This window comes from Malania oleifera, chromosome 11 (genome assembly GCF_029873635.1).
Source record: "Malania oleifera isolate guangnan ecotype guangnan chromosome 11, ASM2987363v1, whole genome shotgun sequence".
In the NCBI taxonomy this organism is placed as follows: domain Eukaryota; kingdom Viridiplantae; phylum Streptophyta; class Magnoliopsida; order Santalales; family Ximeniaceae; genus Malania; species Malania oleifera.
In genome coordinates this window covers 86,561,808-86,588,059 of record NC_080427.1, presented here as the reverse complement: position 1 = coordinate 86,588,059, position 26,252 = coordinate 86,561,808, and the positions used below count along the sequence as shown (strand labels likewise).

The 26,252-nt window shown below is 35.2% G+C and overlaps 1 protein-coding gene across 2 annotated transcripts in view; it reads right to left on the bottom strand.

Moving 5' to 3' along the window:
* Window positions 1–24,827, bottom strand: part of LOC131168441 (delta(14)-sterol reductase) — a 106,522-nt gene extending 81,695 nt beyond the window's left edge. For both annotated transcript variants that reach the window (XM_058127868.1, XM_058127869.1), the window contains exons 1-5: window positions 24,663–24,827; window positions 24,434–24,551; window positions 22,950–23,020; window positions 21,327–21,383; window positions 6,040–6,131 (exon numbers count right to left, since the gene is read on the bottom strand). In XM_058127868.1, coding sequence (XP_057983851.1) covers window positions 6,040–6,131; window positions 21,327–21,383; window positions 22,950–23,020; window positions 24,434–24,551; window positions 24,663–24,722 — 398 coding nt within the window. In that variant the 5' untranslated portion in view covers window positions 24,723–24,827. The remainder of the gene's footprint in view (window positions 1–6,039; window positions 6,132–21,326; window positions 21,384–22,949; window positions 23,021–24,433; window positions 24,552–24,662) is intronic.
* Window positions 24,828–26,252: the final 1,425 nt, after the last annotated feature.

The following is a 26,252-nucleotide window of genomic DNA, read 5'->3' as shown; positions in this document are numbered from 1 at the left end:
AACCGTCTCATTATTACACTTGCACATGTAGCACCAATCCAATATCCAAACCTTTCTTTTTCATAAATTGTCAATCGTTAAGCATTTCCCTAAAGCAGCAGTCCAAACAAAAAAAGCTACTCTAGATGGAATTTTCTGTTTCCAAATACTTTTCCAAGGAAAGCCACAATCTTTGGAACCCATTAAAATACCATAATAACCTTTAACCAAGAAGCCCTTTTCTCTATCAGATTTCCAGCACATCTTATCCTCACCGAACTTCTTCACCGATGCACCATATATGGTATCCATAAAACCGGTCAAAGCTTCTAATTCCCGAAGATGCATACCCCTAAAGAAACTTACATCCCAAAACAAGACTCCATTATCAAACTTCATAAGCTCAGCCACACTAGCTTCTTTATCTTGGCAAAATCTATACAAATCAGGATAGCTGACTGCAAGAGACGTCTCACCACACCAATGGTCTTGCCAAATTTTCACCTTAGACCCATTTCCAATATCATATAGAACGTGGCAAGAAAAAGAAAGCCATCCCCGACTAATATTTTTCCACAAGCCAACACCATGTGGACCATTAACAGGCCTAGTACACCAACCACCCCATTCACAGCCGTATTTCACCTCTATCACTTGCCTCCAAAGAGCAGCCTTCTCCATCCCAAATCTCCATAACCACTTCCCAAGCAAAGCTTCATTAAACCGTCTTACCTTCCTTATCCCCAAACCACCCAAAGAAATGGGAGAGCAAACAGTATCCCATTTAACCAAATGGAATTTTGGTTCATCACCAATGCCACCCCATAAAAAATTCCTTTGAAGTTTCTCAATACGTTTAGCCACAGCAGCAGGAATAGGAAATAAAGATAGAAAGTAAGTGGGTAAATTAGATAGAGTGCTTTTAATTAATGTGACTCTACCTCCCTTAGATAAGTACAAAAGTTTCCACCCTGCTAACCTTCGTTCTATCTTCTCCAAAATTGGGTTCCATACTATCGTATCCTTGAATTTGGCTCCCAAAGGAGGACCCAAATATTTCATAGGAAGATTACCTTGTTTACAGCCAAGGACGTGCAAGAATAAGTCAAAATTAAACACCGTACCAACAGGAACCAACTCTAACTTGCCCAAATTTATCTTTAAACGAGAGACCGCCTCAAACCACATAAGTATCACACGGAGAAACAAAATCTGATCCAGATCAGCATCACAAAAGATTAGAGTATCGTCCACAAAGAGAAGATGAGACACCACCAAAGCTCTTCCCTCTATACGCCCCACACCAAAGCCTGACATGTGACCATCATGGACAGCTTTATCCAACATTCTCCCCAGGGCTTCCATAACCAAGACAAACAACAAAGGAGACAATGGGTCACCTTGTCACAACCCCCTAGAGCTCTCAAAAAACCGACAAGGAGTGCCATTTATCAGAATGGAGAAATGAACTGTAGATATACAAAAGAAAATCCACTGCCTCCATCTGGCAGAGAACCCACCCCGTTCTAGTAACTGCATAAGAAAACCCCAATTTACATGATCAAAAGCCTTCTCAACATCTAATTTGCAAAGTAGCCCTGGCACCCCAGTTTTCAATCTACTATCAAGGCATTCATTAGCAATAAGTACAGGGTCAAGAATCTGCCTGTTCCTCACAAAAGCATTCTGTGAAGTTGAATATCTCCCACAACCGTGCAAAGTCTGGTGACTAAGACCTTAGCAATGATCTTATAAACCCCCCCCAACAAGACTAATAGGGCGAAAATCCTTTACTTCAATTGCTTCATTTTTTTTAGGAATGAGAGTGATGAAAGTAGCATTCAGGCTTTTCTCAAACTGGCCTTTAGCAAAAAAATGATGGAACACAGCCATAAGATCAGGTTTGAGAATCCCCCAGCAAGCTTGGAAGAAAGCCATTGTAAATTCATCTGGTCCAAGCAATTTATCACCATTAAAATTTTGTATGACATCAAAAATTTCCGCCTCCTCAAATGGTCTATCTAGCCAATCTGCATTATCACCGGATATTCTTGGAAATACTAAGACTTCTGGGAATGATTGACTAACTTGTTGCCCAGAGTATAAATTCATGAAAAATTGAGTGATGTAATCAGCAATCATACCTTGATTGGAAGACAAGGCACCATCAACCACAAGGCTCTCAATACCATTATTTCTTCTATTAGAATTAACCATTCTATGGAAAAATTTGGTATTTGCATCCCCCTCCTTCAAATGCAGCACCCTAGACTTCTGCCTCCAACTAATCTCTTCCAAAAGAGTGAGCTTTTCAATATTGGTGCAGAGACACATGGTCTTAAATTTCCATGAAATTATCGAAATTTCTGTCAAAATTTCCACTTTCTGTCACCCTCGAAATTAAAATGGCGTCGATTTTCGTCTTGCATAATTTTTGTCAATATTTCAATGAGTCATCCAAAATTTATTGAAATTTCAAAATTGTAGCGAAACTTGTCAAAATTTTAACTATAGAATGAAATTACCTTAGAATTCAAATGTGATATTTAGATGCAAAGTGAAATTCTCTCTTAAACTATTTAAAGGAAAGATTATTACAAGGGCTTTCAAAATTAAATGAAAAAATTAACTTTCAACAACATTTTATTTAATCATTCATGTCTAAATTATCTTTATTTGTGTAATAAATTATATTTAATTGATTTATGAATTTCATTTATATTAACCTAATGTGTTTAATACACATTATATTATGAACATGTTTAAGACACATTATATTACAATTTACAACTATTGCACCTCATACAAAACATTAATTTGCAATATATTAGTCCTAAAACTTACATAAGTCTACTAACCATTGCTAAAGTTTCATAAAAGAACTTCATGATTTGCTATTAAATTCCATCATTTTCCAAATCAAAATTGAAATTGACATCAAAATCAAAATTTCCATTGAAATTTCCATACTTTGGAGCTTCAAAATTTTAGTCGAAATAAAAATTTAAGATCTTGATTAGGCAGGAATATGTTCCGATTTTTTATTTTTTTTTTTTTTTATAGCGAAAGAAATACATTAAGATAGGTAAAAGAGAATTACAAGCTAGGAAAGGACAAGAGATCCTCAAAGCAAAAAGAAATGTGAAAAGAAACAAGAAAGGAAAAAGAATTTTTTTTTTTTTTTTTTAAAAAAAACTAAAAATAGCAAACCCTAATTAAGAAAGCCCCTCTTTTTAAGGCCTTCCCTTTTTAATAGAGCTCTGAAGTCTTGCCAGTTTCGACTGACTTTTAGTTACTTTTCCCTCAGCCTCATCCAACCGAACTTCACTCCCTCCATAATCCTCCAGCCACAAACCCATTTCATCCAGAATTTTTTAGCTCCATACTAACCTCTTCTACAAGAGCAGGTAATAACCATAGTTGCCTGAGTCACTGTCTCGCCCCCCCCCCCCCCCCGGGAACCACAATCTGGATCACACCTACTGATTCATGGGTCAATAGCGTCCTAGATCAATGGAGGTCGGGATCCAAATCCTCAGAAGTGGCAAGCCAAATTTTTTAATTATTTTCAAATAAAAATTTATGAAAAGCATTCAAAAATTTCAAAAAACATGTGAAAATATCCACTCTTGCTGTGAAGCATGCCAGGGAGAGAAGGGAGAGAGCTTCCTGTGGCTGTGAAGCCTACAACAAGAGAAAGAAGGGGCTATCTGCTGCAGCAAAGCCTGCCACGAGAGAACGAAGTGGCCTTCCTGCTGCTGCAAAGCCTGTGGTGAGAGAGAAGAGGGATCTTGCTGCTGTGAAGCCTGCAATAGAGAGAAAAGACGGATTTTTTCTAATGTGATGGTGGATGGATTTCAATGCACGCACACGTGCGTACACATACACAGATGGTTGAGTGATTGAGGAGAGAGAGTTGTTTGAGGGACTGAGAATTTTATTTGGGTACAGCTGGTAATTACTCCATCCTAAGTAAATAATTCAAAAAATATTGCAATCCGACATAGCATATTGACTAATCGACCCAAATAAGAGGTTTGGCATACCACCATCCGAAATGGCATGGCAACTAAGCCTACTCCCCCAAGAACTGTGTACCTCTCAAGTAGCGTAACTGTTTCCATACCTGTACCCCAACCTGAAACACACCATGCTCCAGGTTACTACGGCAATAACCCATTCCCCACATTGATCAATCACAACCAAATCTGCACTGAAGCCACCCTCCTCAAAAATAGTAATATTCTCCAAACCTTCTAAAGAAGAAGGTACATAGGAAAGATCCTCAAGTGCATCAGAAGGGTAGTGTAAACCATTTTTCCATGAATTTCATCCAACAAAAGACCATGCAAAATCACTAGCAAACTCGCTGTCCACGTCTAAGATATCGCACCCTCTCCCTTAATCAATATCAGACTTTAGAACAGTTCTAAGATTCCTCAAACATAAAATTTCCCATCTCATCTATTTTAAAAACTTATCTTCATTTAAGTTTGAACTCGTACAATGATTAACAAGTAAATTTTTCTTACTTTTCCCTTCCTTCCCAGCTGCAAGACTCTTGTACAGCTTTATATCACATTTGCATCATTTCTTTTACTAGAAAGCCATCATCAAAATATTCCCCTGCCTGGCTTCCCAGTGATTGCAACAGATCATGGCCTCACAGTGATTGCAATCGATTATAGCCTCCAGCTGATTGCAGGAGGTTCTGGTCTCCAACTTGTTGCATTTCCTGTTCCTCCAAAGAATTTCCACTCATAACTCCTTCACACCTGGACGAACAACCCTGTATGTTATAGCAATCAATAAAATTTTGGCCTCTCTGGTAATTGAAAGCCCATGGCAGGAATCCCTTGATCCTTATTAGGAAATTGTTCAACTTCATGGGCTCTATCAGCACTATTTATATGTTAGGCCTATTCTTGGCCCAACTAGAAAGAAAAGGAGCCCACTGTATTTTCCAGAGAATATTCACGTCTGACCCTATTTTTATCATGAGAATGGACCTCTTAGAATGGCTGGTCCAACTTAGAACAAAACAGCGTACCCCTTTTTCAAGAATCTAACCTAGGTCCAAACAAACAACAAACACCCCGGCCTAATCTTCATATCTTCCTCCTTCCCAAAAGAACCCTAGCCGCCTCTACCAGTCTCACAATCCCTTCCATAACCATAGCCACCTTAACTGTAGGAATCATCATCTCTGAGAAAGAACTGAAAGGTCCCAGCAAAGAAAGCCCAGCTTCCTTTGATTGCAACCCACCACCAGACCAAGAACATAGCTGATCTTTTCCCTGTCATTGCACCTTTCTTCCACATCTGCTCATCCCAATTGCTTCCTTTGCCCTTGCTGATCTTCTCTCTCGACACCACCTGGCTCCAAAATTGATAGAATGGCTTGCTTCCTTCATCTTTACCCTCACATTAAGAATGGAGCTCCCTCACCACCTCACGAAACCCAGGCACAAAACTTTGCCACCCTCACCCTTTAAGCTCCCTGGGACAAACACCAAATATCTCTTCCCTTTCCATCCCTACCGTAACTCCAAAAACTTCCACCCCCTTCATAGGAAAAATCGACATCCAAAACCAAAAAATACCCTTTCGAACACTTCTAAATCCCCTTCACATCAAACCAAATCTCAATACGTCATCAGAGAACTAGTCAACAACATCTTTGAAAAATTTCACCTACCGGTTGCGTGAGTGATTGTGTTTGAGAACAAAGAGATAGGGGATATTCCATACTTTGTTCAATATCACATTGAAGGTCTTCCCTTCGATTTGGATTGAGCGTTTGCTTGTCTCTCTTATCAAGAATGGACAAAACCATGGCGCAGAACCTCAATATAGATAGAGAATTTCACAAGAGTGCACCCTCAAAGAAAAGAAAAAAATTTTATAAATTAAGATTTTCATTTATAAATTTAATATATATATATATATATATATATATATAAAAACATTTTTTCACTTGAATAAAAGCTCAATTCTGCAGTAGTATCAAAACCAAACTGCCGTTCTTAATGCGTGTTGAGAAGAAAAAATCAGATATACCAGTCATGAATTAAGTTTCCCGTGACATGAGGCTTTAGGGATGAGCCCTGATCACGTGACTTGCTGCCAGCAACATAAAGTACTGATGCCACCTGGCATTAAGTAGAAGAACAATCAGAAAATTAAAAAACAAAATGAGACCACAAAAAAACTACAGGAGAAGCTAAAAATTCAACACATCAATAATTTATAGAACTTGTTCGGGGGAAAAAAAAAACTGCAATATCTTAGAGACTTTTGAATCAACAAGCGCATTGACAATTCAATACAGGGCAAACTTTCTAAAGTAAAGAAAAATATAGATGAAAAATTGAAAAATGCCAAGTGTCGGATGATGAAAAGGCAAAATAGTGTGAATGTTTGTAACAAATATTCGGGGTCGAATGTTGCATTCCAGGAAATGTAATAAGAGCAACTATTGGTGTTTCTATATGTCGACAATCAAATAGTTCCAACTGATATCCTTACATATAGACATCGGGCAGCTAAATCTTCTATCTTTTCATATACCATACACCATTCAATTTGACTAAGTTTCACTCCAAAAATTTGGAGTTGGCAACATGAAACCCTTTTGGCTTTTGGCATTTTGCTCAATCAATGGGTGAGGTTTTTCATTAGACTTTTAATCTCATACTTCTTCTCAATTCCTCAACGGATGTTCTCCTCAGTCTTCCAATCTTCCTTTCTTGGTTCCTTCTAATCAAATCAAATTGCTCCAGCATAGCAGAGCATTCTTCAATCTTTGTTTTATGCACCCAAATCATATGCTACTTTCAAGTATTAACACTCCAACCAAGAGGTGGCTGGGAACTTCTCTTCACCATCTACTCACAAGGAATACAAGGCAAACCTACTGCACATCATCATGAATAAGAACAATAAAAAATCTTCCAAAGTAATATTTATCTAAAAATAATACTTAAAGGCTCTAAATCCAAGAATCCAATCACATCATCATCAAGCCCAAAAGCAAAAATCATCCGTCAAACAAGACCATGAAAGCTCTAAACATTCAACCAATACAAAAGTTCCCAAACACTAACAAATTCTCACAAAAAAATGAAAAATCACTAACAGATCTATTAATAAAAGGTAAAGTCCAAAGGACCAACATCAACAATTCAAAACCATTGGTCACACCCAAATATCCGACATGGAGATTTAGGCTTGAAATCTGAAAAAAAAATAAATAAATAATGTGTAAATAGCCCCCAAGGTGGGTCATACACACACCTAAAACTGGATTTCACAACAATTAAAAGTGACATGGAAGTTTAGTTGAATCTCAACAAATTCTAGAAACACATTGGATCATAAATGACAAAACATGAATTCTTATTTTTCATAAATCCCACCCATAAGCTTTCATGATTGAAAATGAACCCAAATGTGTGTGTTATGTGTTATGCTAGTAGTAGGATCATGCTCATTTGCTCATGGAACAAACTTTTATGTCTGTTAAGAGAGTATTTGATTTGTCCTTAGTCTTATGGATGATTTCTTGTTGATCAATTTTGTAGGTTTTGGGAGACAAAATAAGGCTAAGGTTTTACATGTGCAGTTTTTGCAGCTATATGGGTAATTTGCCTGGAGACAAATGCAAGGAATTTTGGGATCGTACTTCATCTGTAGATGGAATTTGGGACAAAATTATTTTTTTTGGCTGCCTTGTGCATGTTGTCTACAAGGTTTTTTGGTAGCATTGCCTTTTCTGATATCCAGCATTATTGGTTGACCTTATTATCTTAATTTATTTGTTTTTTATTTATAGTAGTAAGCATTTGTTTTTTCTTTTACGTCACTATTTGAGGATTTCTCAATTCTCATCCTCTTTATACCTTCTTTTCTTCATAAATTTATTATTTTCCTATAAGAAAGTACTAAGTCTCTAGCAATTATGCAACAATGATACCACTATGACAGCAGTCATAGGCATGGACCATAGCAAGCACATCCAAAATGTCCAAGAATCACATATCATATGTCACAAGGCCACAACCCTATCACCCATAGCATAGTATTCACGCAATTTCTAAAATAACACATGTTAAAATGGTATGTAACCTTCATTGTTGATATTCTCCATAGCCATAAAGGGTGTCCCCAAGCCATAAGGCTCCCTGAGGATAGCGGGAGTGTTTTGATTCCAAGATTCTCCATAGCCATATTAAGAGAAAATAGCTTATCATTAGAAGTTTTTGTTTACATCCACCACAAGTAAACAAATTTTCAAATAATGCTTCCAAAACTTGCAATTAAAGAACAATACAAAACTTTTGTTTAAATTTTAAGAGCGTGCATGGTTAGATAAATTAACATGGATAGCAATTTCTACTATAATGGAGAGAGCAAGTGTACATGTACACGGACGTCGAGGAGAGAGCCTAGATTTCCCGGTGCTAAAATGTATTTTTTAAATATTAATGAGAGAGAATTTGTGTGTGCATGGTCTAGGAGAGAAAGAAAGAAAGAGAGAACTTGCATGGGGAAGAGAGAGAGCTTGAAGAGCTAGATCGTCAGGAGGGATAGGAAGAGAGAGTGAGTTTCTGTGCATGTGCACGACTTAAACAATTCTCATGCAATTATTTTCCTCTCTTATATGATTTACGAATTTATTTTCACCCAAAAGCCATGTTGTTCTTCGCTCAACATGGTCACAGCTCATTGCCAAGGTATACACACACTGCACTCTGGTGTAAGTTCTTCAATTTTCACTTTTGACAGTCCAATACTCCTATTCTTCTCAATCCATTGCAGAAAATGTCAAGTCCATTGACTATGCAAAATCATCTTCAAGTGTTCAATAACAACCCATTGCTCTAAAGACATCATCATGAGCTAATTTCATATTCACAGTGTTCAAAGTTATCCTACCTTGCATGCTGAGCCATCTCATATACCGAATTTACATCACTGCTGTTATCTATATTTGGGCTTAAAACTAGGGAGTGATCAATATAGATAGATCGTCTTTCTTATCTTGTAGACTAGGAGCCTCAATTGCATCATCAAAAAACTACACCTTCAAAGCAACCATGATATTTTATTTTACAACCACAGCATACTATGCGAATGCTGATCATCGTATGAACTCATTTTTTTTCGAATATATATATAGCTAACATTTCTTCAGCCATCTCATCGATTTTTTAGTGCTGGCTGGTCATAAGAGTAAGGATTGTGGTTTTCCTTACCTTCTGAACTCCTCTCCAGGCTCCTTTAAGCTATTTTTTCATCATCAATCTCCAAACAATTATGTACTGAAATAATAAACACCAATTGTTAATCTGGAAATCTTGCAGTTTTCTCTACTTTTCCAGACTGGTGAGTTGACAGTGGTCAGTTGCTTATATTGTTTATATTTTTCTTCTCTCCACACTTCCAATATCTTCTAGGTATGACTTCAGAAAATACATGTGGTCTGAGTAAAAGTAAAAGACTGTGGACCAAAGAAGATGAAAAATTAATTGAGGCTCTTCTTGATTTGCACAACACTAGAAAGTACAATCACGGTCTTGAATTTCCAGGAAAATGTCAAAATTTCCAATTTCCATCACCCTAAAAATCAAAATGCCAATCAATAGCTACTTACAATATTTCCATCAAAATTTCAATGAATCATCTGAAATTTATCAAAATCCTGAAATTTTGGCGAAAATTGTCAGAATTTTAATTATAGAATGGAATTTCTTTGGAATTTGAATGAGAGATTTAAATGCAAAGTGAAATTGCTCTCTTAATTTATTTTATTTTTTAATTGAAACAAAATATTATTACAATTTTGAAATTATATAAAAAAAATTAAACTAGATATCAACAACAACATTTTATTTAACCATCCATGTCTAAATTATCTTTATATTTGTATAATTAAAAATATTTAGTACAATTTATATTAAATGAATATGTTTAATACACATATATATTACAATTTACAGCTATTGCACCTCATACACAACATAGATGTATTTACTTTATAATATATAAGCCCTAAAACTTACATTATTATGTCTATTAACCATTTCTAAAGTTACATAAAAGAATTCCAAGCTTTGCTACTAATTTCAATCATTTTTTCAAATCGACATCAAAATTGAAATTTCCATTGAAATTGAAACTTCCATCAAAATTTCTGTACTTTTGGAGCTTCAAGTTTTTGGTTGAAATCTAAATTTAAGACCTAGAGTACAATGCTGATTCAGGCTTCAAACAGGTCATTGTGGTGCAGTTGAAAATGATCCTTGCAGTGACTTTGCTGAATTTTTCGGGCTTGAACACTGTTCTTCACACTAATAGAATGAAAACGTTGAAACAATAGTTCAACATTGTATATGATATGTTGCATGAGGCAAACACCATTGGCTTTGGTTAGCATGATGTCAAAAAATGTGCTGTTGCTGACAAGCCTGTTTAAGAAGCTTACTTGTAGGTATTTATTTTATATATAAATATGTGAATAGTGTTCTGCTTAATAATGAAATGAGCCCTTCATGTCTCTTTTTTTTAGAGTCATAAGGGCATTAGAAATTACATGGACCAGTGTTATCCATGTTGCTATTCTCCACCTACAATTTTTGGGAAGGCTCGTGCAAATAGCAAGGATGGTGGCCACAGCTCCTGCTTTTGGAAGAATTCAAAAGAGAAGAGAATACAAACTACTGACAAGTAATTGAATTTTTCATAAAATTGGGCTCTTATATGTTCTTTTTAGAATGTTTATAATGGATGTTATCAATATTGCAGTTGCAATGAATGGGAAAAGATTCTGTTTATGACTTCTTTATGGTGTATCCGTGTATGGGCTATGGAAATTTCAAGGGAATGTGTGTTTCAGAAGTTCAGCGCAAGTGGAAGTCTCTTCTAGAGCGTCTTGAGTTTTTGTCATTGTTTATTTTGCAACTTTCACATCTTACTAAGAAACTTAAAACACATATGGATTGGGTTTAGTGGTTTAAGTAAAAGGCAGATGACAGTGCAACATAGAATCAATCACTTTCAACAAAGGGATGAATTGTCATGTCTCAGTGATCATGCTGCGACTCAAAGAAATTCTTAGCTAAGGTGAAATGAGGATTAAAAAGAATGTCCGAGAATCATATTCATTGCAGTTGGACATATGAATGAACTAGGCATTTGACAATAATTCCATACCATATTGGTTAAATAAGAGACAATGTTTGATACAGGGATTTATCACATGATAACTATAGCTGAATAGGCTTTCTTACAATGCCCTATACTGTGGATTACCATGATATACTTCTACGTGTCACTAATGAATAATGAAAGTCCTAATATTAGGAGAATTAGAAATTGTTCTAGTTCAACTTAATTTGGAGTTCTAATTAAGACACTAATGGATATTAATGTCATTAATACCCATTACTTAAAATTGTTCTAGTTCAACTTAATTTGGAGTTTTGATTAAGATACTAATGGATATTAATGTCATTAATACCCATTACTAAATTAAAATTAACCTAAGGGGTCACAAACAGACAAAATTCAATTACGAAGAAAAGAGAGATTAAGGGCCCATTTAGTTGTGGAAAATAGCTTTCATTTTCATTTTAGCTTTCCAAAAAATTACAAAAAAAAAAAAAAATAGCTAACTAATTATTTTTACAACATTTGTGTGAAATAAATTAACTACAATAAACAGTTTTGAAACTATTTGCTCGTAGAAATAGTTCTATTTTTTCAAATAATTACCAAAATTGCCACCTTGTTTTCCAATTTTCCAAATTTTTATAAAAAAGTTGAAAAACATTTTCTCATCATTTTTCTAGATTTCTAACTCTTACTTTGTGAATGTGAGCATGGAATTCGGATCTTCAACTTTAATTGTGTGGATTATGTATAGAATTTCTTCTAAATCCACACCAATCCAGATTCAAGCCCCAAAATCCATGATTCCAAATATTACCTTACATAATTTTGAAAAACTCGAAAACAAGTCGTCTTTTTTGTGATTATTTTGAAATCTAAAAATAAAAAATGAAAAGCTGTTTTTCACATTTAAACAAACTCTCTATTTTCCACCTTCTTAATACAAATCTTGAAAATTTTAAAAATAAGCTAAAATTTTTATAACTCTTTGAAAAACTTAAAATTAGAAAATGAAAAATGTTTTCCACAACTAAACTAGCCCTAAATGTTTCAGATGCATAAAGAGGGGCAGACTAGAATTAATAGAAGATGCAAAATCCTAACTAGGATTAGGGTTAAAATGGCAGCCCTCAAATGGCCACCCCTCTCACTCTTTCTCCTCTATATTAAAAAAATAATTTTAAAAAATTTATAATAATAATAAAAAATAAAAAATAAAAAACTCACAAGAGGTGGCCACAAGTCAGCATTTGTTGCCGCGCCATCTCTCTCTTCAAGAACATGTGTTTAGGAGAACTTGGCTGTTGTTGCTCTGCATAGTATGCTTTATGCAGCTAGAGCTATGTGAATCCAAAAGTTGGTATTTGCATAATCTCTATTTTATTTTATTGTTTGTAATCAAACATGGTTGTTAATGATTATTTGGTCATTTAGCATTATTAGTATGTGTTTGAGTTATGTTAGTAAGGATATTAGGGTCATTGGAATTGTACTCATATATTATAAATAGAGGAAGAGACCTATCATCAAGGTTAGGTTTTCCATCTTACCCAATTATTCAACACGTATCAGAGCATGATTCTAAGACCTAAACCCTAACCACCATCAAAATCGAATCCTAAACCCTAAATCTGCTGCATGTCTACCAGTTGCACCCACATCCGCCCTCATGTACGAGTTGAAGGCAGCCAGGGCAAACCCCACACACTGGTCTGTGGAGCCAATTTCAGGCATGTTTTTGGCCTGAATTCATCCAGCAGTGTTCAAATCCCTCTACAAACATATTAGTGAAGTTTTTCTTGATGTTTTTTCTCGAAAGATCTTACCTTTTTTATTGCTTATGTACAGCACCTGAGGAATGGTTGTTTGATGCTTCCTGAAGCTGTTTGTCAATGGTTATTGAATTTATTGGGTCTGAAACAGTGGTATTTGCGGTGTTTTTTATTCAATGTTCTAATTCCTTCTATAGACCATAACATCGAGCCATTGGGCATGTGTTTGCTCAAAGATCCAATCTTTTTTTACCATGCACTCGTGGTAATCCATTAGTTGTTGTTCGGTGTTAGTAAAGGCCATTGATGAGTCTCTTGGAGCAGTGGCAACGTTTATAAGCTGTTTTTGTGAGGCTATGGCAGTGTCATATAGTTTGTTGGTGACTTGTCCTTGGTATTTGTTGTATTTGTGTGTGGCTCTTATACTTGCTAGGGTTCATAAACAAAGGAAAAAAAGCATACGGATGAATACTTTGTGTTGTGCAGCAGTGACTCGTCGACAAGTGCCCTGTGCTCGTCGACGAGTAGATACCGAGAGCCAGAAAATTGCAAAAGTTCTGAGACTCGTCGACGAGTGGTCGTACTAGTTGACAAGTGGCTTCTCTCTCTCGTCGACAATTGCCCTGTGCTCGTCGACGAGTGCTATAGGGCTGCGAGGAAAAATTCAAATTTTGAATTGGAACGTTGGGAAGGGTTGGTATTCGGAGGAAAGCCTCCGAGGGGTTGTTATATATGTTTTTCTGTGCATATTTTGACTTGAGAGAGGGTAAGAGAAGGAGAGAAGATCATTGCAATCAATTGTATTGTGTATCTTTGATCTTCATAGTGAAACTCTTGCCGATTGCTCCCGTGGATGTAAGCTTTACCGAACAACGTAATTCCTGGTGTCGTTTCTCTTATTATTCCTTTCTTTATGTTGCTATGGTAGTGGAACTATTTTGTATTCATCATTTAGATTGTTGAAAATGTGTGTTTGATCCTTTATAACAATATTGTTATTCCGCTGTGCATTGTTTAAGAGGCGTTATTATTTCACAACAATTGGTATCAGAGCGTGTTGTTATGGTCTCTGCATTGAAGGATCTCTTGGTGCAACAAGGTTTGATGAAAGTTTTATACAGAATTCAACCGGATAGCATGGATGCAGCGACTTGGAATGAATTGGGAGCAATCATTTGTCTTTATTTGACTAATGATGTGTTGTATCACGTCATGGATGAGAATACTTCGGCATTAGTTTGGCGAAAATGAGAATGCCCTAATATGTCTAAGGGTTAGTCAAAACCTACAAGTGTAGTGGAGGAAGATTCAGAATGTAGTGATGAAGATATGCTATGTGTTTCATCGGGTTCGAAGTGTCTCATGGGTGATTCTTGGATCTTAAATACGTGATGCTTTTATCCTAGAAAATGGTTTGACACCTATAGGACATTTTATGCTGGTTGTATTTTGATGGAAAATGATATTTCATGCAAATTATTTGTCATTGGAAATGTCAAAATCAGAATGTATGATAGTGTTGTAAAAGTCATATGTGATGTAAAGCATGAACTGGGTCTAACGAAGAATGTTATTTCATTGGGTACTTTAGTCTGTAATGGATATTGTTACAAGTATGAAAGTGAAGAAATGAAAGTGTGTGAAGGCGACTCGATAGTGATGAAAGGAAAAAAAAAAGTAGCAGGAAATATCTATGCATTGCAGAATGTTACAGTTGTAGGTGGAGTTGCAACTGTTGAACCTAAATCAGATATTCTGTGGCATATGTGGGATATTATGTGGGATATGTGGTTAAGGCATATGGGTGACTACATGTATTCAGATGTTTGGGGACCGATGATGATAGTATTAGGGGATAGACATATGTATTTCGTGAATTTATCACGAAGGGTCTTGATGTACTTCATGCAGTGGCTGAGGTGGAGAACCAGATCAGGAGAGAGATTCTCAAGTCAAACATTGGGGTTGAGTACGCTAGTTTTGTTCAAGGAGTTTTGTGAGCAGGGCAGATCATATGCAAGGCTTGCAGGGTACTTCTTGGTGAAATCAGTGAGTATGGCGCGTTTCACGTATATGACCGATCAGCATATCGCTAGATGGGAAAGTTGCAGGTGAATTGTGGGCAGGTTTTGCGGTAGACTACTCGGTTGCGAGTGGATGTCCACTGGTGCACTATTCTAGTGATGAAAGATCGAGGCTTGATGTTATGTCTAGGCAGTACACTTTTTTGGGGTATAAGAAATATGGGTTCAAGCTGGGTGATCCTATGGCAAACAAAGGGGTGATCGAGGACATGGCTTTTGGTGATAAAGTCATGGGGCAGCGTACTCAGGTAAAGGAAGATAAACAATTGCCAGAAAACTGCGATAGCAGCAATCATGTTATTCAAGTAGAGTTAGGAACTCAGAGCAGAAATGTGGGGAGTTCTATCTCGGGTCAACAGTATCACGGTATGAATGGGCATGTGATGCAGGTGGAGTAACAAACTCAGGGCAAAGATGACAGTGGTCATGTTGCAGGGAGTTTTTAGCTTGGGAGACCATTAGAATCACTGTGGACCCATGTGCACTATCAGACCACCACATATATAAATTTGGCATTCTAGTGTTTCATGTATTCATTACTTCTAGAAGCAAGGTTTCTACTATTTTTCAAGTCGCAATGCATGGCCAAAAAAAAAAAAATAGAAGGATAAATGTTATGGTAGAGAAAATGGATGTATTGCATATGCACCAGGTGTGTGAGTTGGTGAGGCTTCCAATATGGAGGAGGATGATAGGATGCAGTGGAGTGATGTATCTATTGGGTGTGAATGACATGTTATTGGCTGGGAAAGCTTTAACTGAGGCTGATCAGTTGGAAACTTTGTTGAAAGTTTTTTATATGAATGGTTGGGTACGACCAAGATAGGTTTGGTGATTCGCATTGGTAGAACTACAGGGAGATTAGTGTTATCTCAAGCTGGTTTTGTGGACAAGGTTACAAGGAGATTGGTATTATCTCAAGGTGGCTTTATGGATGGAACCGCAAAGAGACTTCGTTTGCTGTCTCAAGGAGGTTCAGTGGAGAATCAATATGGAATGTCTATCGCTCGGTACCCAAGGATGGGCTGTGATATCCGGGATATGTCAAAGGTCGCTCATTATTGTGTAATGGGGTGTTTCAAAAGGCAACAGAGTGAACCGTCAGTTGTAAGATTTGTTGAAGACTATAAATGGGACTTTGGTGATAGAAGGCTTGCAGCAGTGTTTGTGTTTTCTGTTGTGGAAAGGTCTTGTTAGAAGTCTAGGGTGAAGTCTTCAAGTGTTGCATCTACAACTATATCAGGGTTGATGGTGGAAGCTAAGGTTGCCATCGGCAAGTTCAAGCAATGTTACTAGGACTTGGTGCATGTCTTCAAGTGCTAGAAATGGAGACGGTCTCAACCGAACGTTCTAAGTACAAGGTGGAGAAATCAGATATGTTTTTCAAGTTCTCCTAAGGGGCGTATAATCGCCAAGTTGGAGATTGTTGTATTTGTGTGTGGCTCTTATACTTGTTAAGGCTCATAAACAAAGAAAGAAAAGCATATGGATGAAGACTTCGTGCTGTGCAGCAGTGACTCGTTGATGAGCGCCCTATGCTCGTCAACGAGTAGATACCGAGAGCCAGAAAATTGCAGAAGTTCTGAGACTCGTCAACGAGTGGCCGTACTAGTCTACGAGTGGCTTCTCTCTCTCGTCGACGAGTGCCCTAAGCTCGTCGACAAGTGCTCTAGGGCTGCGAGGAAAAATTCAAATTTTGAATTGGAACGTTGGGACGATTGGGTATTCGGAGGGAAGCCTCCGAGGGGTTGTTATATATGTTCTTCTGGGCATATTTTGACTTGAGAGAGGGAAAGAGAACGAGAGAAGATCATTGTAATCAATTGTATTGTGCATCTTTGATCTTCATAGTGAAACTCTTGCCGATTGCTCCCGTGGATGTAGGTTTTGCCGAACCACGTAATTCCCAGTGTCGTTTCTCTTATCATTGCTTTCTTTATGTTGCTATGATTGTGGAAGTATTCTATATTCATCATTTAGACTGTTGAAAGTGTGTGTTTGATCCTTTACAACAATATTGTTATTTCGTTGTGCATTATTTAAGAGGCATTATTATTTCACAACAGTATTTTCGATGGTTCACCTCGTTTATGGTTGCTCCAATTGTTCCAGTGTTCTGTGTTGGTTTCTTGAGGCTGTGTTTAAGTTTCTCGGTGCTGCGGCAGCCTTGTAATGATTTCTTTGTGACTCATTCATGGTGGATCACCTTGTTTATGGTTGTTCCAATTGTTCCAGAAATAATCTTGTTATCATTGGTCTACGTTTATGAGTGTTGGGCTGGAGTTTGCAAATCCCGAAAGTATGGTTCCTCATTAGTCACTTGTTTGAGAGAACCACATACTTGACTATTGCAGAGAAGTATTCAAGGTTTCTACAGTATCAATCGTCTCAACAAGCATCTTGTCACATTGCATCTTTTGCCCAAAAAGGCAATCCTATAGTTCGTACGTCATCTAGTATCTTTCCCACTAGTCCTTGGGTTATCGATCCACTGCCACTGATCATATAACAAGTGCAACCAACTTCTTTTCTGCCCTTCAGTATCCTAAAAATCTACCTCAAGTTACCCTTCCTGATGGGTCCATTATTGCAGTTAAGGAAATAGGAACAATAAATCCTACTCCCACTATCTCTCTTTCTTTTGTTTTATATATTCCTAAATCCCCTTTCAATATTATTTCAGTTAGTAAGCTTACAAAGTCACTAAATTGTTCTGTCACCTTCTTTCCTGATTTTGTGGTTAATTAGGATCTAAAGACGACAAAGACAATTGGCATAAGACACGGGCTCGTGGGCTTCACTACTTTGAGTCGCTCTCTCCTCCCATTGCCTGCACAACTGCTGCTACACCACTTCAAATCCATTGTCGCCTTGGTCATCCATCCTTGGACAAGTTGAAACCGCTAGTTCCTACATTGATTTTTGTGTTTAATCTTGAGTGTGAGTCTTGTCAATTGGAAAAAAAATCAGTGTTCCCTTTGCATCCCAGGTTGACAAACAGGCAGTTAGTCCTTTCATGCTAGTCCACTCCGATGTTTGGGGTCCTAGTCATGTCACGTCGAAGTTGGGATTTGGTACTTTGTTACATTTGTTGATGACTACTCCAGGATGACTTGGTTGTATTTAATGAAAGATTGTTCTAAGTTGTTTAATATCTTTTGTTCCTTCTATTATCAAATAAAGACTTAATTTAATATGTCAGTCAAGATTCTTCATAAAGATAATGCTAAGGAGTACTATAGTACCCAATTCACTACCTATATGACTAATTCTAGTATGATCCATCAGTCCTCTTGTGCCCACACTCCACAACAAAAAAAAGTTGCAGACCGGAAAAACAGACATATTCTTGAAGTCACTTGTACCCTATTGTATCAAATGAATGACCCCAAAGTTTTTTGGAGTGTGCTCACAACTTGCTTCCTCATCAATAAAATGCCATCCCCTGTCCTTGGTGGTAAAATCCCATATTCAGTTATCTTCATTTTACACAATTCAACAATGGTCAAATCATTGCTGGTGCATGCATGTTTGTTATTTCTATTGTGCTATTGCATGCATGATAGTCTTACAAAGTTACACTTTGGACATACTTCAAAAACCTTCCAATTTCCAATCAATGAGGTCACAAGAGGGCCGTTTTGCAAAGGCCCAATTGGTTACCTAACTCTTTTCACTAATGACTTCTTCAAACTCCAAATCGTACAACACTTGTTTCGCTGTATTTCTAAGATCGAGGAGATTCTAATCTATGTTTTTGGTTTCTAGAGACTTTTGAAACAGTGACAACTGACAACAACAATAAAATGAATTCAATCCCCAAGTTCATGCGTGAAATGTACAGTTAGGGAAATCACCATGCAAGAAATCATTGTCAAGCTCAAACAAAACTAAAGGCTCTAACACATGCAACATCAATCCCCAAGCTATCTTACCCCTTCCATGCGTTCATCTACCCCATGATTCTATGTTATTTTGCCACAAGGTAAGTTTTAGTTCCCTCCACCCATATGTATATTCATAATATTTCCGTAGTGCTCAACTTCCCATGAAATATATGCATTCGCTAATAGGCCTTTCTTTGTTTCGAGAGAGAAAAAGAAGATTTATTCATAAAAGAATCAAAAGCAAAACACCACAATAAAATCAAGCTAATGAGGCCATCCAATCCAACTGAAAATTTGAGAAGCAAATTATGCTTAGACAAATGACTGAACACGCAAAAAGGCAAAGAAAACATGTTAGTCTCAAAACAGATGCAAAGGAAAAGCATGAACAAGAAAGACACAAATAACAACAACAACAACAACAACAATAGTAAACCAAGCCTTAAGTCCCACTTTTAGGGTTGACTACGTGAATCCTATCCACCAACACAATCATGGGCAATTTCCTCCAACAAATTCAGACCATCCTTACTATCTCATTCCAAGTTATTTTAGGTCTACCCCTACCTCTTCTACTGCACCTAAAAATAACTAGATGACTCCTCACTGGCAAACTATTTAGCCTACACTACAGATGCCCAATCGTTCCTCCCTAATCTTATCTTTTACAGAAGCGATGTCTAACTTACCACGAATATGTTCATTCTTTAATTTATCCTTCAATGTCATACCACTCATCCACCATATGCCTTTATCTATTAAATTCCCTCGTGTTTTTTGTTTATCAAATCTCCATGATACTCCTATTTCTCTTTTCTTCTTTTGCAAGGAGAAAGGCATTCATGGAATTTCCATTTTTGGGAGAAATCTAAATGAGAGAATAATGAGTTGGCATTCTTGACTAAGTTGCTTGATTCTTTTCATACTCATTTGGGGAGTGACAAAAGGGTTTGGAGCCTAGACACTTCTGGGAATCCTCTTATAAGTCCTTTTTCTCCTATTTGACTCATGAACCTATTGTGGAAAAATTGGCTTTGTATTCATTGATTTGGAAAGCTAAAGCTCCCTCAAAACTAAAAGCTTTCATTTGGACAGTGGTACTGGAAAGAATTAATACCAATGAGTTGCTCCAAAAGAGAAGACCCAATAAAGCCTTGTCTCGGAATATTTGTGTCCTTTGTTTAAGGTGTGGAAAGACTTGTGCAATTTATTTCTTCATTGTGCTTACTTGTTGGCTATTTGGAATGAATTATATTTGGTATATTTGGTGAGGACTAGATTTGTCCACACACATTGAAGGCGTTTAGCACCATCACGTTTATAGGCTTTGGTAAAGGAAAGAATAGAAAAGCTTTAAGGCAATGCTCTATTATGCTATAATTTGGTGTGTTAGAATGGAAAGGAATGCTAGAATTTTCAAACGAGTGGTTATGTCTATAGAAACTTCCTTTTGGAGTAGTGACTTATCTTTCTTCATTGTGGGTGTTGGCAATTGTTTTCTTTTCGCCACATCTCTTTGGAAGACTTGCAACCGGGCTGGTTGGCTTTTTGCATTGAGTCCGGTTTTGAACTTAGACAACAAAACTTCTAATTTTTTACTTTTGATGTAAAGGGAGGATTTCATTCTCACTGGTTTTCCTTCTTCTTTTTTTTCTAGTGCATTCTGCCCTCTCTAATAAAATTTTTTTTTATTAAAAAATAAAATAAAATACCACTCATCCACCTTCGCATTCTCGTCTCAACAACTTTTACTTTTTGGATATGTTATTTCTTAGTTGTCCAATATTCTAATCCATGTAGCATAGCTAGTCTTACAGCCATCCTATAGAACTTCGCTTCTAATTTAAAAGCTATTAAACGATCACACAACACGCTCAAAGGACTTTTCCATTTTACCTGCCCAGCTTTAACTCTATGCATTACATTTTTTTCAATTTCTCTTTCAGCTTGCTTAATACTTCCAAGGTAACGCCATCTGCTAGTGTTATTGATTTATTGACCATAAAGTTTTACCTTTCCTCCAATATTTCCTCCTATTGTGACTAGAATTGAATTTCACAAACTCTGTCTTATTTCTTACTTATCATAAAATCTCTTGATTCTAAAGCTTCTCCCCATAATACTAGCTTAGATTCTACTCCACCACTAGTTTCATCAATCAATAGGATATCATCTGCAAGCAACATAGTCCATAGAACCTCATTTTGGATACTCCTAGTAAGTTTGTCCATCACTAGAGCAAAAGGATAATGGCTCAAAACAAATCCTAGATGTAAACCTCTTGTGACAGGAAATTCCCTAGCCTCTCCACCTAATGAGATCGGTATAATTTGCTACTTGAAACGAAATTACTAGAGTAAAATGCAATGCTAAAAAAAAAATGTTATTATTAGTAGTCCAAGAGTTTCTAAATAGCGAAAACCACAACTTACAAGAAAGCTGAATATTAAGGTTGCCGATAGAAGCTCAAGTCCCCTATTAGATATCACCTACAAAAAAATGTGAAGATACCATTAAATCTCCTAAATAGTCAAAAGAGAGAGAGAGAGAGGGAGGAAAAAACCAACACCATTTTATTCTCTTGGAAACCAAGTTAACATACATTCTCTCATCAAAAAGTTTAAAATACATAAACTAACATCAATTATGGCTGTATCTCCAGATTTCAAATAGTGCAAAGGCAAGTAATCTACTCAATAACCATAACAGTCGAGCACATTAATTAATAAATAAACGAAATAAATCATTGTTAAGCTAAGTTAGGGAAGTGGAAAAAACTATGAGGAACAAACGGACCACAAAACGTCAGCAGGTGAAAGTTTAGGCCCGTTTAGTTGTGGAAAACATTTTCTATTTTCCATTTTTCATTTTTAATTTTCCAAAAAATTATTAAAAAAAAATTCAGCTTATTTTTTTAGTTTTCCAAGATTTCTATTGAATAAGGTAGTAAATAAAGAGTTTATCAAGTTGTGCAAAACAGTTTTTTCATTTTCTATATCTAGATTCCAAGATAATTACAAAAAAGACAACTTATTAGCTTATTTGTTAGTTTTCCAGTATTTGTATTTAAAAAGTAGTAAATAAAGAGTTTATCGAGTTGCACAAAATAGTTTTTCATTTTCTATTTCTAGATTTCAAAACAATTACAAAAAAGACAATTTATTTTTCAATTTTCCTTATATAAGATAGTATGTCAAATTGTTGATTATGAGGCTTGAATTTGGAATTTTGGGGATTTAGAATAAACTCATACATAATCTGCCCAAATCAAAGTCTAAGATCCGAATTCGATGCTCTCACACGAAAAGTAAGAGTTAAAATCTAGAAAATAATAAAGTAATATTTTCCAAATTTTCTAAATAAATTTAGAAAATTGGATACTTAAAAAATTGGAAAATAAGGTGGCATTTTGGTAATTATTTGAAAAATTAGAGATGGAAAGCATAACTATTTCCACAAGAAAATGGTGTCAAAACCTTCTATTATTGTTCATTTGTTTCATACATATGTTGTAAAATTTTAAAAAATCAGCGAACTTTTTTGTAATTTTTTGGAAAACTAAAATGGAAAATGAAAGTTATTTACTATAACTAAATAAGCCCTTAAATTTTCAGAAAACAGCTCAAGTTTGGCTAAAACTGGACTGTTATCACTTTAGACTGTTCATTGAGCACATAAAACTTCTCTTGTTTTAAACATAAATTCCATGTCTTCAATAACACCCCTCCCCCCACCCCCACCCCAACAAAAAGGCAAAAACAAAGAAACAATACTTTCTAAGTAATGTTGAGTCCCATGACAAATTGGAGGAGTGTTTCATATAATTCTAATTTCATATAAACCTATAATCAGTGAACTTTCTATCTTTTAATCCATAGCTAGACATGTTTGACAAGTCAAAATAAATCAGAATTCATCTAATCAAAAAACAACAACAATTACCCTGCTGGTGAACGAGTGAAAAGGGCTAACAATTTAAGAGCATAGAAAATAAAAAATGAAACACAAACTTGAACATCAACAGGCAGATAAATAAAGGAAAACATTGGTAGTACCGTAGCTGAGATGAAATTCATCACTACCCCAAAACCAAGAAGCCCAACTAGCAGCAAGAGTGATGCCAGACCTTGAAAATGAGAAAATGAACTATTGAAGTTAAGAATTATAGGCCATTTTAAAGCTGGAAGAAACACAGCATTGTGTATTGAGTTGATTGCGGAGAAAAAGAAAAGGAAATAAAAGGAGACATTATATCTTGGAATTTTCAAAGTATAAAGCAATCTAGGAAAGTTTGAGTTTTTTCTTAAACCAAAAACAAATTTCTTCATTCACGTAAATATAGGAGAGGAATCAAATTAGTTTCTTGCAAGTTAAGCATATTATTTCTTTGGAACAGTGAAATCACAAATTAGGTAAGTTATCAATCAAATCATAATAGTTAGAATAGCTAATTAAGAAATACGATGTCATTTTAGAACAACTAAATCTATGCCTTGAAAATGGATAGAAATATCATATTGGATCATAACTTCCTGATAACATAAGAAAATAAAGGAGCACCCAAATATATTGAACGCCAATCCAACAATTAAAGTAAATCATTGATGTCCCCAAAAATTAGTATTGACGGTAATGCACACTAAGAAATAGGAAACTAAAATAAGTAGGAACTAGACTGCAGATCAAGAAAAAATGAAAATAAAATTGATGTGGACGAAACTGCACATCAAACAAAAGGAAATTAAAACTATTCTTATAAATATGGCCTAAAAAGAATTGGTAAGTGAAAAATATTTACTAACACAAGCCCTCAAAATGAAAGAAGCAATGGGCATGTCCAGAACAAAACAATTTCTTGCCTGTTTTATCAAATAAATAAATAAATAAGATAATCCTTATTCTTTAACCTTTAAAAAAATATGCCTCGTGGCATTAAAAAGTTCGTGAAATTGGCGTATCTTGGTTGGAGAAAATGTTAGGTGGTAAGACAAACTCTAGCCATCTTTTTTTCTTAATTGATTAACTCTGTGGTCTGGGGTTTTTAACATTGTATACTATTGGTATAATATCTTCATTTTGTCAAAGAAAGTGATTGAGCAACTTAAGTTTGTCTATGGTAAACTTTTTGAAAATGACTAACCCTGCTTTTGGGAGCTAGGAATTCAAGCCTTCATTTGGATTTGACAAAACTCAACACAATGTTGTATTGCATTTTATCCAAATTCACTCAAATCCAAATACAAAGTCTGAAATCCAAGCTCCCAAACACAATCTAAGATTGTTCAACAAAAAAGGTGTTCTTTTATCAATTTTTCATATCTTTCGGGAACTAAATGGATATTTAGCCATGAAATTACACCAAAACGAGAGAAATTACCATGAAAAAAAAAATACATCATTCGAAGAACAGCACAAGGTTTCAAGAACACAATAATGCCTCGAACTCCCCCAAACCCAACATCCCACACCCCTTCACCCAAACAAAAAAAAAAGTTCCGTGGAAATGGCAACGGTGATTGTTAATGTTAAGGGAACTTGCCATTGCAGCGGTAATGGAGACGGGTGCCATCCGATAAGATCACGCCCGGAACAACCTTTCCGGGAAGTATAGAAACGGCGAAGCCCAGGTATATAAAGAATGCAAGTAGTGTAGCAACCTCAAGGCCAATCAACAACCAAAAAAAAAAATCAGACTATGAAGGTATCGTTCAAATGCAATTCAAAATGAAGCAGATAAGGATGAATCGTCAAATGTGAAGGGCACTCACCGAGTTCAGGGAAGGAATTAGGGAGTGAACAATGGAATGCAAGTCCATCGGAATCTCCATCTCCACACTGTAAGCCCTGTGCTCACTCTCGCGCCGCAAACACTCCCACTCTTTTTCGGAGGTCACGGGCAAGCGTCAAAGTTGCCTTAAGACGGGCAAATGGAGCAGGTGCGACCGACAGAGGTAAGAGTTACAAAATAGTGTCCAATAAAATTAAATTTTATTGTAAAGTAAAATAATTAAATAAAATAATTACAATAAATTTTATTTTTAGTGTAGTAGTTTTTTTAATATGCATTATTTGTAATTTTCTTATTTTAATCATATTTTTATAATATTATTTTATTTAAATATGAAAATAAATATTTTTAATTAAATTTTTAATTTGTATTTATTTTAAAAATATTAACCGAACAGATTGCTAGTGGCTTTTAGTTTTTGTTTCTGATTTTTTGTTTTTATTAATGGTTTTCGTTTCTTTAATTTTTAATAGTGATACCAAACAGCACCTAAAAAAGCTACTTGTGCTGAAAATTTAAGGGTTTAATATTTTTCGGCTTTCTATTTCCATTTTTGTAAATAAATAGATTATAAAAACGTATTTATTTATATTGTAAGTATTTTATTTTTGTTGTCGATTTTAAACTATTTGTGAACAAATTTAAAATTAAATTTTTTATTTGAAGTTATTTTAGCAACTTACTATCATAAATTTTAATGTCTAAAAATAGTTTTTTGAGATTAAATCATTCATTTTGTACACTTTCAAATTGAAATAAAATAAACTAACTATATGAATTTAAATATAATTAAAATAAAAACATCCATATATTTTTAAAATAATAATCAAGTCAATTACATAATATTTTTACTATTTTTCAATTGTTATGTGTAATAAAATTTTTGTCATAAAGTAAATTTTGAAAATATAGTAATTAAGTAAAATGATTATAATAATTTTAATTTTTATTGTATTATTTTTTTAATATGTATTATTTTGTAATTTTATTAGTTTAATCATATTTTTATAATATTATCTTATTTAAAGATAAAAATAAGTATTTTTAATTAAATTTTTAATATGTTTTAATTTTATAAATACTAGCCAAATAGGTTGTTGGTTTTTGATTTTTAGTTTGTGTTTCTAGTATTTTGTTTTTCTTTTTGGTTGATGTTTCTATAATTTTTTTACAGTGATACCAAACGGTTCCTAAGTTGAAATATATTGTTGGCTTAACAAAACTTACGAATTTTATTTTGATGATAACAAATCAAGGGAACTTAATATATTTCGGTTAAGTGATGATGTTTTGGGAATCAAGTATATGAATTCAAGATCAAGTGTTCACAAGTTTTATTGAAAATTTATACTCCAAAGACAGATGGTCAAATGAAAGCTTCAAGTATATTTAAAGCTTGGATTCAAAAATAGAAAAATTTGATTAAGCTTAAAGTATATTTAAAATTTGGATTCAGAAATAGAAAAATCTGATGAAACTTAAAGTATATTAAAGTTTAAAGACAGGATTGAACTCAAAGAAAGATAAACATTAAGACTTGGTGCTTAAATGTTTTAAGTTTTAAGAAGTC